The sequence below is a fragment of the Orbicella faveolata genome, unplaced genomic scaffold, assembly GCF_042242905.1.
Source record: "Orbicella faveolata isolate gen_17 unplaced genomic scaffold, um_ofav_v1 contig_36, whole genome shotgun sequence".
NCBI classification, from domain to species: domain Eukaryota; kingdom Metazoa; phylum Cnidaria; class Anthozoa; order Scleractinia; family Merulinidae; genus Orbicella; species Orbicella faveolata.
Window position 1 is genome coordinate 13,806,053 of NW_028301565.1, and position 16,952 is coordinate 13,823,004.

The window sequence follows — 16,952 nt, forward strand, 5'->3', positions numbered from 1 at the left end:
GGCCATTTTGGATTTGTGTTTGAGGAAACCTCGATCAAGGGAACATCATGATTATCGTGACGTCATTGTTTTCCAAAAGCTCCGCTTTCAAAATGTTTTCTGTCCACGCGAAAGCGAAAAGCCCGCGTTTCAAGTTTCCCCTCTCCGTTTTGAAAGAGCTCCGTTTTTGTGACGGATTAGCATGGATGGTAGACCTTACCGTAGAAATAAAGTTGCGTTTTCAAATTTCATCAGCAAAATGCATTGCGCGTGGCGCGATCCTTTTATTCTGGTTTTCATGTCACACGAAATTACCGAAGTTGAGGACACGGGGATGATGCCAGCAAGGCCTTCGAGGTTTCCTCTTTGTTGGAAACCTTACGGATGAAATGAACTGATTTATCCCGGATAAACGTTTCTGTAGAAGTGAATCTAGAGGAGTAGTGAGTAGTGCTGCTCCCTCCTCCCCCTCCCCACCTCTGGATGAGATGCTGTGTGTAGCTCAGCATTTTTCGTGTTTCCATAACAGCTGGTCGGTGCTCATTGAAACTCGTGGGTGAACAGTGGCACTGTGGGTAAAAGATGTCTTCCCATACCACACGAGGCAATGACCCGACTGGCTGACCCCGCGGGTCACTAGATCTAGAGTCATTTGGTGACCGGTTTGGGCTAGCAGAAGAAACAACAATAAAACCAAAGTCTTCAGTACAATCTAAGCAATCTTCATTATTTCTGCCAACACAGGTATAAAGCATCTATTTACGCAGCTTTGGACATTTACTTAAGTACTGAGTGAAGTTTGCTTCTTCCTTAGAAAAATGTGTAATTTTCTCTCTCTTTAACCAAGACATGCTCTTTATTCTGAATAATTCAATGCGCTTTCGATTAAGGGAGAACTAGCCTGCGTGATAAGCAGTGGAAACCGCCGGGATACAGACCATTTAATTAAAAGAGAGACACGTCCCACTGCATCGCAAGTCAGGGAAAACATAATAGTCAGTGATTATACAAATGTGTTGGTTCATGTGCAGTGATTGAAGAATTTGAATACTTCACTAGTCAGATGGAACGATTCAATTATGGCAAAGACTGGCGTCCTTCAGAGCTGTGTACTCTGTACGCTTACTTCTCTAGGACGTTGGCAGTTACAAAAGCGCCACTACTTTTTCGCGTAAAATTGGAACATGTCGGAATCCAGCAGAAGCCAAACAGCAGCTCTGTCAGTAGCTAACGACTGTGATGGGATTAAACTCAACAACGGACAGGAACGCGAGCGACTGCGCACAATCACAGCGTTTTTCATTTTTGGAACTTTGATTTACGCAACATATTCCTTGGTCATTGCTGGTGCTCAAGATATTCTAGCGGGAACGTCAATTCCAACTTCTATATCTCTCATCGCATTGATTGCACCGGGTTTTCTTGTTACTTTAATCGCGCCTTATTTCATGCATAACATTCCGTATATTGCTCGCATAATGACGTTTTGTTGTACGGGAATCGGTGGTTTTCTCATGCTAGTGTTTGCCAAGCAAGTTCATTGGAAATTAATCGGAGTTGGGATTGTGTCGTTTGGAAGCAATTTTTGTGAAATCACTGTTTTGGCTCTCTCGTCGTTTTATCACGAAGCAGCGTCGACAGCTTTTTGTGCCGGAACGGGTGCAGGATTTGTGATAGCTCCCCTATATTACACAGGTGAGTGTTTATACGTTGAAATAAGCGCCAGTATTTCATTCAATTTTTTATTATTATAGGACTGGTTAGCGTGCTGTTGAATGAGTCATCACTCCAGCAGTCCCACGATTTGCCCCCAACAAAATCTGCGTCACGTGATTAGCTATTTCTACGCCCTTCTAGGATTTCCGAAACCACGAGTCATCTAAAAATAGTTTGAAACTGATTTACCTTAGTTTGGGAAAAATGCCTGTATGGGGGATTAGCTCTCCTAATATTTATCCTGTCTTGTTGAAGCGTAAAAATTTGAACAACACCTATACTTTTTCTATTGCTGAGTGGCCGAATTGATAGAGCTTTAAGGTTTACGGCAGTTGAGCCGAAGCCAATTCATCGCTTATGTATTAAGTACTTTTTAAAAAAGTGGTAAAGTAAAACAATTATTACAAAAATTACCTTCGGAGAACGTTTTCTACTTCTTGGAGACTTTTTATCTGAAAAAGCAACATTGTTTAAGCTTTATTATTCTTGTCTTGTAGCCATGACAACGTGGGCCTGTGTTTCACCAAATGCCACAATTTTAATCATGGCGGCCATGTTGTTTCTGGGCTTTGTTTGCTACTATGTCATGGACAAGAAGCATTTAGAGTCCCCCAGTCCACCAACGGAGGAACATGCCGTAGTAGAGTACACTGTCCTTAATACTCAAGGTAAAATATTTTCGGCTGAAATAAATATCCACACCAGCCGGGTCTTGCAAAAACTGGTTTTCCTCCAGCATGAAATATACGGGGATAGGCACTGAAGGTAAAGTCTCCATAAGTGGCTCATCAGGCCGGAGCTTATCCCAGTTTCTGTAGCATGAAGCGACAAGGAGTATTTCTACTCCCCCCTGGATGGGATGCTAGTCCATCGCAGGGTTACCCCAGGATTACGATCGCCGATACCCATTTATACACCTGGGTGGAGAGAGGCACTGTGAGAGTAGTGTCTTGTCCAAGAACACAACACTATTTCGCGGCCAGGGCTCGAACCCGGACTGCTCGATACTGCTCGGAGACGAGCGCACTAACCATGAAGCCACCGCGCCTCCACGAAGAGACACTTTTAAGCTCCGGCGAGATTTTCCGAGTATAAAAACGCTCCAAAGCATGACTTAAAACTGGTAGACCGTATGAACTGGACCATATGCTCCCTTTCCGAAACATTTAGGCCACAATTATGAGGATAACTATTATGATAATATTATTGGTGCGCCATCGTGATTGCACTTCGGTTAACCCAGTTTCTCTCTTTAACGTTCGGTCACTCGGAAACTGGAACTTTTGCAAATTTAAGTCTAAATTTGCACTTCAAAAAGTTAGCGGGGTGGAAAACCTACCATTCTTTGTTATTCAACAACAGAGTATCCTAACTAGGAACACACACAAAAAATGCCTTAGATTAGGTAAGATATGGCAAACTCGACTCAAGCCTGTCAGGAGAGGGGGTGGGAAACTCCTTGAATTGCTGGCTCATCGCTGCGGGGAGAAGAGTGAGTAAACTAGTTAAAGCAATCGTGAACCAAAAAGACTGAATTAATTATTATGAAAAGTAGGTAGCCTTCCATAAGGAGTCCAGGCTACAGAGGCAAGTTAAAGTACCAAATAATGCAGTTCCAAGCAAGACTAAGAGAATTTTAGAGCGATTGGCTTAGTCAAATTTCCATTTGACTAGCATAACAACAACAACAAGCTTTCATTCCCTTGGTTTAACACAAATATTTTTACAAAATTGTATATCACTAGAGTTAGGGTCCTGGCTACCTGAAATAACTAAAGAGTTAAAAAGGGCAGGCAGCCAGGTCTACAGATGTATTAATACACATACACAGAACACATAGTGAGCAATAAATAAGTGCTATACTAGAACATTTGGTAATGCTATAGAATAGGGGGAATGTAGAGCAAATAAAAGCTAATAGAAAGAAATAGACCAGAACAGCCTTACAGATCCATAATGCAAGTGTTCCTAGTATTTTTCGAAATATTGATCTTTTATCATTTTCTTGAACATAGATAAGGATAATAAGTTTACATCATAATTCTAAATTGAGGGGCCTTGAAACCGAATGTTAAACTTACCATAGTTTTTGCATAAGGAAGATGGTAAGACTATTTAGCTGCAAGTCTAGTATTGAAATTATGGACATTGCTTACTCTTGTCAAAACTAACAACTTGTCATGCTTTAACAGATGATGGATGTCAGAACTCCAAAAGAGACGACGACAATAGCGTAGAATCAGCAGAGGAGAACAGCAATGATGGTGGCCCTTTCTCTTTTCCAAAAGTATTTATGGTCATTCGTCAGATGCTGCCTGGTCTGATGTCGATTTTTATCGCATGGTTCTCAGAATATATGATCATTCAATCTGTCGTTACAACCCTAGCTTTTCCCCACGCTCCCTTCAAACCACGTGACCACTATCAGTATTACATCTTTGTTTTCATGGGGGGAGCGGTGGTTGGAAGGTCATATCTTGTGGCGTTGTCCTATGTCAAACCAGAATGGGCAGAAAAAGCTAAATTCCCGTATCTTTGGGTTCTTTCGATGATAGAAGCCATGCTTCTTTTGCTCCTCGTCCTGGCGGCCTGGTACCGATTTTTACCGAGTGTGTGGATCGTTTTGCTGCTGGTATTTGCCAGCGCTGCAGTGGTTGGTGTTACCTATGTTAATGCAATAACGTACTTTAGGGATAGCTTCAAGGACCGTGATAAGGAGTTCGCCATGGGATTCTTTCCTGTGGCCGTAACTGGGGGCATTTTTGCTTCTGCTTTGTTAGGCCTTTACGTTGAGCCTATCTTACGCGAGCATTGCACAATGTTTACAAATAACAGCGACTTTTGCTTTACAAGGTCAAAGTCCCTTAATCGTTTTACTTCAACATGTATTATAAAACCTGATTAAATGATTAAAAATCCGTTGATATGTACTACATACAATTATTGCTGTTATTGCTGTTATTTTTCTACTGAACTAGACTCGTCAGGACTGAGTATCACCAGAACTCCAGTCAAATCAAAACTATTTTCGTCTCGTGTTATCTCTCCCGGGTGAGGCAGGTCTTAAAAAGAAACGTTTTTGGTTACGGTCGGTTTGATCTTTTTCGTTATAATAATTATCATAATTTTCGTTACTCAGCGAATTGAGTCAATAAGTTTATCATTCACTCATTTATGAACTCTCACTAACAGGCCATTTTCCAAGTTCTGTTTCAAGACGAGTCATGACTCACTCGATCATTTTGAGACAGAGGCTTCTTGGAAACTGTTTATTGCACGGCTGGCGCTACTTGGAACTCGAAATTTATGTTCCACCCACCAAACCACGCCGGAGGAATTTAAAAACTCAACAATCACTGGCCATTTTGGATTTGTGTTTGAGGAAACCTCGATCAGGGGAACATTATGATCATCGTGACGTCATCGTTTTCTAAAAGCTCCGCTTTCAAAATGTTTTCCGTCCACACGAAAACGAAAAACCGGCGTTTTCAAATTTCTCCATACCGTTTTCGAAAAGCTCTGTTTTTGTGACGGATTAGTGTAGACGGTAGACCTAACTGTAGAAATAAAGTTGCAATACTAGACTTGCAGCTTTATAGTCTTACCATCTTCCTTATGCAAGAACTATTGTAATTTCTCCGGCGTAGTGTGGACGCTTCCTTAGTTTGAGGCGAGCGGCTTTGCCGCTCGATCATCGCGCTCGCTATTTTCGCGCTCATCCTACACTGATCTTATGGGTTTTAGAGCAAAAGAGAGTCTAGCTGTTCGCAATCTAGCTAAATGCGAACTTCACTTTCACTCCCACGCGTGGTTAGTTTACCAGGTTAGAGCAATTTTAAAGCAAAAAGATGCCTTACTTGTCGGCAGCTTTTACTTTCACTTCTAAATACATGTGTACAACCGCCACCCCACCGCAACTGTTTGCACCTACAGGATTATACCAGTACCATCTCCCCTCGGGAGAATTTTTCTTCCATTCAGTCTCTCTGATCGTTTAAATTTCGCGCTCGTATGGTAATCGGAAATTTCAAAAACTCCCGCGGGCATTTAAAGCTTATACCGCCATTGTTTCAAAATGGCCATATAAGACCAATTTTAGGTCTTGTAGCAATGCCTATTGTTATCAATGTTGAGCCGGTTTTCTTGATACGTTCCACTTAAAGAGCCCATTTCCACGCTTGATGCATTGCGCGTCACTATCTCTTTATTGTGGTTTTCGTGTCACACGAAATTTACTGAAGTCGAGGCATAGGGAAGTTGCGGTTCCCACTCTGTTGAAGACCTTAACGGATAAAATGAACTGATTTGAAAGCTGGACAAGACTGAACTATTCACGCGCTACATGCCATGGAATTCGATTCCGATTAATGACGTAACAGGCGTGGTTGGAAAACAGTTCTTCGTCAAATAAAGAGCCAACAGGCTGTAAAATCCAAATTTATGTTCTTGACAGATGTGGATTGAACAGTTTGCAACTGCATACTGTCTTGGGATACATCATAGAATTATCACAGATTAAACAGAACTGAGAAACCTCTCGTACATCAAAGCCAAGGTTAGTTAAGGTTTAATGATTTTTTTCATCAGCCTAGCATTTCATTCTCGAATACACCTCGAATACACCAAAAACAAAACAGTTCTTAAACTAAGAATAAACGTCAGCCACTAAAGTAATGTTAAACATTGAACTGATTATTGTGATTGTTTTTCCCACTAGATAAAAGGTATCGGCTGTTTGGACAATCGTGTGAGGGCTGGGTTGTTCAAAGCCCAAATAAGCTAACCTAGGAATTAGTGGGAATTTTGATTTCAGTTTTGCATTTTTCCGTTGAGGTTTTTTGTTTATATTGTTTGTCCTTCAGTTTTTGAACATGAATAATCTCGAACTACACAACTTAAACAGTGAAAAACATTTTTATACCAGAGAAATTAATACCTCAGGTAACTTTTAATCATTGGTTAGCGTTTACCGGCTTTCGAACAACCCGGCCCAGCTGATATCTAAGCCACTCAAAGCTGGGCCACAAGTCTCGCCAGCTTTGAATTCATCTTCATAGCTTTATTTTAGTTAATTTTTTTTAAAAAAAACTTCATTTCTATCTTCAGGTAAATCAAAAAGTTTGACTTTAAGCCATCAGTGAAAATTACGCTTTAATAAGAAAATTGAACCTTCAGTAAATGTTAATCCTGGATTAAAAATATTGTGACTGTGAACCTGCGCCTGTCGCAGGTACGTACGAGCACTGATGTCTGCCATCTCACAGCAACTCAGAATTTCTCCACATTAACGAGTAAAACTTCCAGAGGTGACTGTTTTTCTCGTGCAGTTTGGCTGCTGGGTATTTCAAAAATTCAGTCATTCAAATTGCAGGTATAAGTATGTTTGAAGTCAACAATCCAATGCGAAAGTTTTTTTTGAAGCTAAGCAAATCAAATGTTTGTTTGGAGAGATTTGAGGTCGATGTTTTTTTACAGGGCCTAGCGGGAGCTATTTGAAAAATCCCTACAAAAATCGGCAGTAAAATCATACTCTCAGATGACTTTTTGCAGGTTGAACAAACTATATGAGCCGGTGAGAATCAACGTGCAAGAACTCACGCTGACTCTGGAAACAGCTAAGCAGGTGGTTTTAGTTTCTGTGAAGAATTAACAGGTGTTCGCCGATTGACTAAAAAATGATCAGACTTCTAAACCAAATGTAATTCCTCTCCATTTCCTTAAATAGTTGGGAGGTTTTTCGAACTAAAATAGGCTTATACTATTCAAAAACATAAACGAAAACTGACATTATCGTCGGGCGCGTTTTCTTTTTTCATTTCAGTGATTTGACCACCTTGATGGAAGTAAGATGTTATCAAGAAACAGTGGTTAGTTGTAATCGAAATGCGTGGTTTCTTTGAATATGAATCCGGCATTTTTCACTATGGGCAAATACCAAATGTAAATAAACCCAAATTGTTTTTGGCCTCTGTTGGCTAACCTAATTTGCATATGTGCGTTTTAACAGGAGTCAGATGTTTAATCTTGGTACAGTCAAGTCAAGCCGCCAAGCTACAGAAACGGCGTTGTTGCCGGTGAGATTTGTTTACAAGAAAGCGCCTCTTTAAACGATGCACTGGCCTAAACCTTAGAGATTTATTTTAGTGCCGGATAAAATCATTTCTTTGTTCCACGAAAGACGTCGGCGGAGTCAACCACAAGCAATAGCAAGGGATGGCAGACGAAACAACAGAACGTGAAACGACAGAGATGGAGTTATTCCCCGCTAAAGAGGAAAATCACCAAGCGAAAGAAAAACCAGTAACAATCCTTGCTTTCTACATTTTCGGCTTCTTGATTTATGCGATTTACTCACTGATAATATCGGGTGCTCAAGACATTCTTGCAGGAACATTTGTTCCCACATCAGCCGTGCTGGTTGCCAACGTCGGACCATATTTTGTCATCACTGTGGTGGCTCCGTATTTCATCCAAAAAATCGCGTATTTCCCCCGTGTGATGGCCATATTTTTTCTTGAGGCTACAGGACTTATCATGGTGGCCACAGCCAAGCGAGTTGGAGTGAGATTGTTGGGGGTTTCATTATCTTCGTTTGGATTTGGTTTAGGGGAGTTATCTTTCATAGCCATGACGTCTTTCTACCATGATACGGCAGTTAGCGCCTTCTCAGCCGGTACAGGGACTGGTATTTCACTAGCGCCCCTATATTACACAGGTATCTTGTTTATAAGACTAACTATTCTTACCATTATTTACTTTATGTGCATCATGGTTTTTACTAACTTCTAATGTGACTCAATTGAACTGTGGCCGATGCAAATATTGTATTTTATTGTTCCAGTGTATTGCCAGCCCGAAATTCGGTTAACTTATTATCCGTTCGGGCAGTCACAGGGTTTTTGAATGAGTTTAAAAAATGATTTATAAGTTAAGAAAATTACAACTTTGAGTTGCGGACTCAAAATGCACTGTCACAAGTCAAAAAGTTGCAGGAGTAATATACGTGAGTTGAAAATAATAATACAGTGTTGTCGATCTATTATACACGGCATCTTACTGATAAAGGTGTTTCCAGCCTTTCAGTTCTGTCTATATTGTATTGCTAATCAATGGAAGATATCTAATAATTATAACAGGAAGCAATTGCCTAACGTTTCTTTTTTTGTGTTTGAAATGATCCCGAAAACAGTTTGCAGAAATCAGCTAAAATCAATTTTAAATTCCCTAAAATTCATGCAGGTGAAAAAGTTAATAGAATCATGAATTATAATGTTGGTCACGATCGCTTGTCATTCAATTTGGTTTAATTTCAAACAAGGCTTTGTCAGTAATATTTCGCAGGAATTTCTCTAATATACCACCAGCCTTCTGATTGGTTAACTCGGAGGTGATAAGCAAAGTACTATTCACCTCCACTTCACTGAATAATTGCTAATTTACGCCAAGGAACTAAAACATGCCACAGATGTTCTTATTCAAACTTTGTTGATTAACGCCCCTTCCGAACTATGCCGGAGGAATTTGAAAACGGAGCTTTCACACTGAAAACGCATCAAATGTTTTCCGTCCACACTACGCCGGAGAAATTTGAAACGCAACAATAACTGGTCGTTTTGGATTTGTGTTTGAGGAAAACTCGGTCGGAATCACATGATTATCGCGATGCCATCGTTTCGAAAAGCTCCGTTTTCAAAATGTTTTCCGTCCACACCCCTACGAACAGCCTGCGTTTCCAAATTCTTCCGGTTTGAAGAGCATTTTTGAAAAGCTCCGTTTTCGTAACGGATTAGTGTGGACGGTAGGCCTAACCGTAGAAATAAAGCTGCGTTTTCAAATTCCTCCGGTTTAAAGAGCGTTTTCGTGACGACGGATTAGTGTGGACGGTAGGCCTAACCGTAGAACTAAAGCTGCGTTTTCAAATTTCTCCGGTTTAAAGAGCGTTTTCGTGACGACGGATTAGTGTGGACGGTAGGCCTAACCGTAGAACTAAAGCTGTGTTTTCAAATTTCTCCGGTTTAAAGAGCGTTTTCGTGACGACGGATTAGTGTGGACGGTAGGCCTAACCGTAGAACTAAAGCTGCGTTTTCAAATTCCTCCGACGTAGTGTGGACGCTGCCTCTATAACTCAGTGGTGCATTTTTATTTTTATTCTATGAAGGACTGAGCACGATTTCTCTCTATTCCACAGCCATGACAACATGGGCTTGTGTGTCTCCCCCCTTGACCATTTCTATCATGGCTGTCAGTTTGGTGTTGCTGTTGATATTCTACGGTCTGATGGAGCGAAAGCACTCTCAGTCTTGGCAGTCTACAGCAAACGGAATCACTCACAAGGACATTCAATATTCACCTATCGAGGAACAGGAAACAGACATCGGTGACGAGCATTTAACTTGGAAGGAAAAATGTTCAGCGATCAAAAGTGTTCTACCGATCATTGCTTCCATAATCAGTGCATGGATTGCAGAATATCTGATCATCCAATCCGTCATCACCACGATAGCGTTCCCGAGCGCTCCGTTTCCACCTCGCGACCACTATCAGTATTATATCTTCGTTTTCCTGTTCGGGGAACTGTTCGGTAGATCGTATTTGATCGTTTTGTCGTATCTCATGCCGAATGTAGCTCGAAAGCTAACCATACGCAGAATATGGTTTCTTGCTGTAGCAGAGATAGGAATTTTACTTTTCTTTTTGCTGGCGGCTTGGTACCGCTTTTTAAGTGACGTTTCTATAGTTTTGGTTCTTGCCTTCATCGGTGGTCTGGTAATTGGCGTTATGTACGTAAATATGTTAGCGATTTATTCCGAAATCGAGGAGCCGAAGTCCAGAGAGTTTGTTCTGGGGTACGCCTCTGCTGCGACTGGCGCTGGGGCGATTACCGCTGGCTTGTTAGGATTGCTGATCGAGCCGTGGTTGCGTCGTCACTGTTTAAGTGTGGCAGCAAATAGCAGCTTTTGTTTCACTCGTTTGCAGGGAGGTGGAGTTTGTAAATAGACAAAGCAAACAACGACAGCAAGAGAATTTTTTCAAGCATTAATTTTGACTGGGTTCACTTAGGATAGTACTGATTCAAACCAGAATGGATTCGAACGAAATAGATTTGTAATTGTTTCCCAACAGGGGACACAAAAATAACTTAACATAGCTATCCGCTTTGCTTAAATTTAAATTTGCAATTGCTGTTGTATGGTCTGTTTGATTCAATGCTGTTATATGGTCTGTTTGCTCCAATCAATACAAGTGTAAAACAAACAAACAAACAAACAAAACAACTAACAAACAAACAAATAGGGCAAAATTCACCGATCGTTTTCAACAGTTACAGGTTGGTGCTACATATAAACAACCCGCAGGTGCAGGTAGTTTCACTCTAGGTTTAGGAATTGTCTCATGAAGACAACTGCGTCTCTAAAAGGCATTGACAATATCGTTATAATTAACTCAAACACCGATTGAAGCGCAGAGAAGCGTTTGTAAAAAAGAACTGTCTATGTTGCGGAATGCATTTTACGGTACCAAATAAGGTGTGGTAGTTCTTGGAACAAGGAAGCTGTCTGTTATGATAATGTAGGCAGAGTTCATATGGCGTTTAGTCTTCTCACTGGGGCAAAAGGGACTGTATCTAATGACGAGATGGTACAGTCCATTAGGGGTAGAGTTTATAAGAAGTAAATGTTGGCCTCCTGAAGGACCTGTAGCCGAAATATTTTTGCTCCACTGCGGAAAATTGTTCGAGAACATACTGACATTTGCCTGTAAAAAGAACTGAACATGATAATAATAATTATGCAGTCAATACAAATGTTGATATGCTTGAATCACCGCAGTTTGTAAATTAAATTAAACAGAGGCTATTGTTTTCGAGTATCATATTGCCCTGATTTGCTTGCTGGTAGAGTCAGCTTTCTTTCGACCCATGCCTCCTGAGAGTAAGCACCGAGCACAAGAAAGTCCTTGAAATACACCAGTTTAGTTCGTTTATTTTCCTCTAAGATGAACACCTCTTCAAGGCAAAGCTGGTTCCTGGCATGTTCACTACAGCGGGGAACTGGTAGGAGAGCTCAATTCAGTTCTTTTGCAATTTTTAGTCTTTTCTATAACAGAGCCAAATCACAGCGAAACTTTGTGCTTTGTCGATAGTTTAGGTAGGTCTTGTCCAAAATTGTCCGGAATTCGTCACGGTCGAAGCAAATTTACTTTAATCCCCCATAATTCATGTCGGCCATTGCAGTTTAGTCCGTTCAGCTGGTGGACTTTTGCCACCTGTTTAAACTGTCATTAGTTTGTTTTTTCTTGATCAAAACGTCAGCGATTATTAGGGGAACCTTGGAGAGCTCAAGTATTTTAACATCTGGAGATTTACCACCATTTCCAAGTCCAAACCAGAAGGAAGACTCTCTTCACGGTTGGTGGGTTACTGTGTCGCAAAGAAACGGGATTATCTTGAATTACCAGCTAAAAATCTTCCATTCAAGTTTGATCAAGATCCAACCCTTGTTTCTTGTTTCTTTGTGGCCACCAGGTTGTATAACGTAAGCCAACGGAATGTGTCCTTGGACAATCAAAATTTTATTGACGAGTTGTGTACCATGACGTGAGAGTCAAACGTCTCTTGGCTTTGATCGCTCTCATCGTGAAAATCACGCTCCCACAAGTTTAATATTATATCGAAGCTTCCGATTTATCAGTTAAAGGGAAGGAAAGCAAACCAAGAGGAACCTAATTGCTAGTGGTCGACTTTGAAGAAGCTCAAAATGGAGAACACTGCTGAGAAAGGCGAAGAAAACCCGGAGGAAAACCCTACGAAAGACAAGGAAAACGAGGAAAACAACGGAAGCAAAGAAATAAAAGCTGCAAAGACAAAGAAAGAGCCGTTACGGAATCTTTTTGCTTTCTACGCTTTCGGGGCGCTCATTTACACAGTGTATTCTGTCATCATTTCAGGCGCGCAGGACATTTTGGCGGGTACTTTTATTCCGACGGCGGCCGTGTTAGTAACAAATGTTGGTCCGTATTTTCTTGTGACGATGATCGCGCCCTATTTCATTCACAAAGTACCTTATGTTGTTCGAATAGTGGCGATTTACGCTTTTTTTACAGCTGGTCTGTTTATAATTGTCTACGCTAAAGAGGTTTATCTCAAGTTAGTTGGAATCTGTACAACGTCCCTGGGGGCCGGCATTGGGGAAGTGTCATTTTTTACCTTGACTGCATATTACGAGAAAGTTACGGTAGCCGCGTATTCGGCGGGAACTGGTTCAGGATTTATCTTAGGACCTCTTTATTATACAGGTATGTTTAAAGCTCTTTTGTGCTTATTTGTAACGCACTACCGGGGTAAATTATTATTTTTCGAGCAGATGCTCGAAGAAATTGTGTCGATCTTATCTCACGCAATGTTAGACTTTGTTTCATTTACGTCGGAAACTGAATATAGCAAACGCACGCTTAGAAAAAGTGGATTTACTGACCCAAACTAATTGTACATCAAAAATCGTGGCTAACTTTGTTCACTTGACTCTGAAGATGACTTCAGCTCAGGTTGTCGAAACGTCAGTCACCAACAACGGTTCTTTTCAGAACTACCATCACCCGGACGATCACACTATACGAACTAACTTTGTTTTGTGATTGAAGGAAAATTGGCATATGTCTGAAAACTTCAATCCTCATTCTTGAGTTGTTTCCCGCCCTGGCACCTGGAAAGCAAAACAAAACATTCCAGCAAGCAGGGCAAATAATAACCTCCCACGAAAAATCTCCAATCCATTCAATAGTAGTTTACCTCTTATCCTTTCATCATTAGGTTTAAGAATAAGCTCTGTCATTTCAAAGACTTCGATACTTCCACTTAATTAAGGTATTACAGGATCTCTCTGTTCGGTTATTAGTTTTCTCTCTTATCATACTGAGACGTCTTTTTTATTTCTAAAATACCTGTGACAGATTACGAGAATGCTGTGCCATTTTGGCCCGTGTTTGGGTTGGTTTAGTTTCTTCCCAATAGAGTACACTCAAAGAGACAGTTAATGATTTTTTTCAAAAAATAATTAAAGCAGTAACTGTGCTTGATTGCCAGCAGCTCAAGTTTCGGCCTCTGTTTTCATTCGGAGGGGGAAATACAAATAGCAACGTCTCGCCTCCGAGCGTGTAGTTTACGTGGTCAAAGTCAAAGTTGTAAGCAACATGGCGTTGTCATTGGGCCGGGTACCATGCTGATGTGACTGTTGTCGGAGTGCAATGATCGTGCGAGCTCGCGTCAGGTTTTGATTGGGTAATAAAGATCGAAAACGTGCCGAGTACTTAAACGAATATTTTCTCAAAGCAGGACTTGTTTTCGGGACTGTTTTAGAAGAAACTCTCAAGAATAAGATATCGTCTTTGCCTTAAAATCTTCGTTCGTTATTTTTCGCAGGTCTAACAACATGGAGTTGTGTCTCGCCAAACAACGCTATGCTAATAATGGCGGGGTCGCCTCTTCTTTATCTGCTATGTTATGCCATCATGGAGAAAAAACACTCTAAAGCTGTAAAACTAGATTCTACGTCGGAAGATAGCAATGGAACGGAACCACACACAGTCACGTGGAAAGAGAAACTTTCTGCAGCTGGACATATTCTCCCATTGGTTATAGCTCTGTTTGTTGCCTACGTCAGCGAATACGTCATCATACAGTCTGTCATCACTACAATGGCATTTCCAAATGCTCCATTCCCACCAAGAGTTCATTACAGATACTATATTTTTATATTTTTGAGCGGTGAATTTATTGCCAGGTCGTATCTAGCTGTCATTGCGTCGCTAAAGCCCAGTCTCGTTAACGTATTTGCAATCAGACGGATATGGATTCTGTCGTTGATACTGATGGGTCAGTTAGTCTTTTTCACGCTGGCTGCGTGGTATCGATTCTTACATGACGTCTGGATCGTTTTTATTTTAATCTTTGGCGCTGGCCTAGGAGCGGGCGCGGCTTTCACAAATGCTTTTGTGGTGGTTTCAGAGACTGATGCTAAGTTCAAAGAATTTTCCATGGGATTCGCTACCATCGGGATGGGTGCGGGGACATTTTGTGCCGGGGTAGTGGGACTCCTCATGGAGCCTGTGATCCGTGATCATTGTTTAGCTGTATCAGATGTTGGCGATTATTGTTTTACGAGACCTTTTGGTGGATGGAATCAAACTATAGGCTGCTGACACAAGAAAATTAGTTAAATTAAGTATTAGCTAGTGTAGATGATTCAAACAGTACTATCTTGTGCCGAAATGTATCCGTTGAGGAGCAGCAGAAATAGCAGGTAAGCAACGTAACGCTTTCGAGTGCTATGCCATGGGAAATCCAACGAGTCACTTGTATTTTCTTGGTATACACACAAGCCTTTAGGCGAGTGCGTATACTAAGTAAACACAAGTGGCAAGTGTATGGGATATTGTCCCGGGGGGGGGGTACTCCCCTATATGGGCTATATAGGTAGGTGCGGCCCCAGAGGGTATGGTTTTTCAGCCGTTTTGGTCATAAATGGGGTATCGATTTTAGCTGATTTTGGCCATTTTAATCATAAATAGAGTATGGTTTTTGCACTCTAGCCTTAATATGGGTGTGTTTTTAAGAAAAAGCCACTTTTTCGTCATTATCGAAAAATCAACAAAAGCCCTTCACAAATTATGCTTTCAGTAATTTAGCCTTGGTCTGAACTAGGGAACTAATTATAATGCAGGTCTGAAACAGGTTTTGATTTAGGGGTTAGGTCATAAATAGGGTAGGGAATACCGCAGTTTTTGGTCATAAATAGGGTAATGGTTTTGGGAAGTGGGCCGCACACCCCCACCCAATTTTTCTGGGAGTACCCCTCCCGGGGATATTGTATGGTATGCTACTAGACAGTGTTGCATAACCATTTTATACCATGCCATAGAAAATACAGTGGCCATGCAAACACAGTCAATACCACATACCTGAGGGGCACGATGGGAAGGTTGGGTGTAAAACCGTCGAATATACAACGGCTTTCCTGTGTTCTGATTGGCTGTATTTTCTATGGCATGGTATAAATGAAGAGAGCAAACGGAGAGGAAGCTTAGTTTACGAGCATTAGTGTCAGAATTACCTTTTTTCTCAAATATAATCCGAATTTTTAGCTTATATTCCTCATTTCTGTTTCATACATAGCGCTATTAAGCTACCCCCACTCATCCTCTTGATTTCTCCCCCAGCTCCTTTATTCCCTGTTCGTTTTTCAACCTTCGTCCTAGTTTATTTAGAATTCGTTTTTTCACTGCAACATCGAAGCTAACGAAGCTCTAATATTTCTCTATCGAACGCGTCCTTTTCGGCCAGAATTATGCTTAGACTTTAAACTCCTTTCGTTTTAATTTTATTTGATGGGACTTGGAACCGTAGTCCTCTTGGTGTTTAAATCCAAAATAGCAGATTTTATAGCCGCCAAATCGGATTTGAATGAAAAGAGGAACTTGGCAATGTTAAAATAATTTTAAGCAGTAAGAAGAATTTTAACCTGACTATACACCCAAAGGGACATTAATTTCACAATTTGTCAAATATAAGTGACAGGAATTTTTGACTATCGTTTAGGGCAGTTTTTACTAGTTTATATACCCTTAATTAGCTTCTGTTTCCCGGCGGCCGAGTTATTGTATGTGTTAGGTTTTTGCCTCTTACACTCAATTCAGTTTTGTCTTTCTGTATCTCATCAGTGTTGCAGTAACGTTTGTCGCTGTATCTCATTGTCACTTATTTCATTGTTTGTCATTTTGTCTTACCATTAGTCCGTTGTTTAGTTGTAATAACTTGTTCAATAAAATTATCTGTTGAGCCGGCGGGTTTAAACTGACTATTTATTTGACTCCGTAGTACTGAAATAAATCATTCATGTTTATACAAGTGAACTGCGGTTGAGGGAATTATTAAATTAAGGTTGCAATAAAACAGTTGTCCATTGTCAGCTTTTAAAAAAACCCTGAAAAATGAACTTAATTGTTTTATGACAACCTGGGTAATTGCAAATCAAAAACTTGAAAAAAGAAATCGGGCTGCACAAGGATTTGAAATGGTGAGGTAAACGTTCTTCAACTTAAGGCTGGTTCTCTGTATTCGATCGGTGAAAAGTTGTTTCCAAATGGTCGTTGCGATTACTGACTACGAGTTGATCAATCATTAGAGGGGTCTACGAGGGAATACGGGCTTTCCTTGCTACGGGATCTGCTGACATTGTCAGATAAACTGCAAATATCAGTCA

The 16,952-nt window shown here is 40.8% G+C and overlaps 3 protein-coding genes across 3 annotated transcripts; all 3 read left to right on the plus strand.

Moving 5' to 3' along the window:
- Positions 1–1,163: 1,163 nt before the first annotated feature.
- LOC110064178 (uncharacterized) lies at positions 1,164–4,635 on the plus strand. Its single transcript, XM_089275172.1, has 3 exons — positions 1,164–1,674; positions 2,193–2,363; positions 3,888–4,635. The coding sequence occupies exons 1-3, from the start codon at positions 1,164–1,166 to the stop codon at positions 4,598–4,600; spliced, it is 1,395 nt and encodes a 464-aa protein (XP_089131298.1). The 3' UTR covers positions 4,601–4,635.
- A 2,689-nt stretch (positions 4,636–7,324) lies between these two features.
- LOC110064340 (uncharacterized) lies at positions 7,325–11,570 on the plus strand. The gene is made up of 3 exons (XM_089275143.1): positions 7,325–7,562; positions 7,703–8,410; positions 9,884–11,570. The coding sequence occupies exons 2-3, from the start codon at positions 7,909–7,911 to the stop codon at positions 10,690–10,692; spliced, it is 1,311 nt and encodes a 436-aa protein (XP_089131269.1). The 5' UTR covers positions 7,325–7,562; positions 7,703–7,908; the 3' UTR covers positions 10,693–11,570.
- Positions 11,571–11,648: 78 nt separating this feature from the next.
- LOC110064339 (uncharacterized) lies at positions 11,649–16,543 on the plus strand. The gene is made up of 2 exons (XM_020771382.2): positions 11,649–12,990; positions 14,114–16,543. The coding sequence occupies exons 1-2, from the start codon at positions 12,453–12,455 to the stop codon at positions 14,890–14,892; spliced, it is 1,317 nt and encodes a 438-aa protein (XP_020627041.2). The 5' UTR covers positions 11,649–12,452; the 3' UTR covers positions 14,893–16,543.
- The last annotated feature ends 409 nt before the right edge of the window (positions 16,544–16,952 follow it).

Bases quoted from the DNA above. Each gene is read 5' to 3' on its own strand.
- LOC110064340 (XM_089275143.1), top strand. From the start codon at position 7,909: ATGGCAGACGAAACAACAGAACGTGAAACGACAGAGATGGAGTTATTC. The intron at 8,411-9,883 runs GTATCTTGTTTA...TCTATTCCACAG, and splicing joins AGCGCCCCTATATTACACAG to CCATGACAACATGGGCTTGT.
- LOC110064339 (XM_020771382.2), top strand. From the start codon at position 12,453: ATGGAGAACACTGCTGAGAAAGGCGAAGAAAACCCGGAGGAAAACCCT. The intron at 12,991-14,113 runs GTATGTTTAAAG...TATTTTTCGCAG, and splicing joins AGGACCTCTTTATTATACAG to GTCTAACAACATGGAGTTGT.
- LOC110064178 (XM_089275172.1), top strand. From the start codon at position 1,164: ATGTCGGAATCCAGCAGAAGCCAAACAGCAGCTCTGTCAGTAGCTAAC. The intron at 1,675-2,192 runs GTGAGTGTTTAT...CTTGTCTTGTAG, and splicing joins AGCTCCCCTATATTACACAG to CCATGACAACGTGGGCCTGT. The intron at 2,364-3,887 runs GTAAAATATTTT...ATGCTTTAACAG, and splicing joins CACTGTCCTTAATACTCAAG to ATGATGGATGTCAGAACTCC.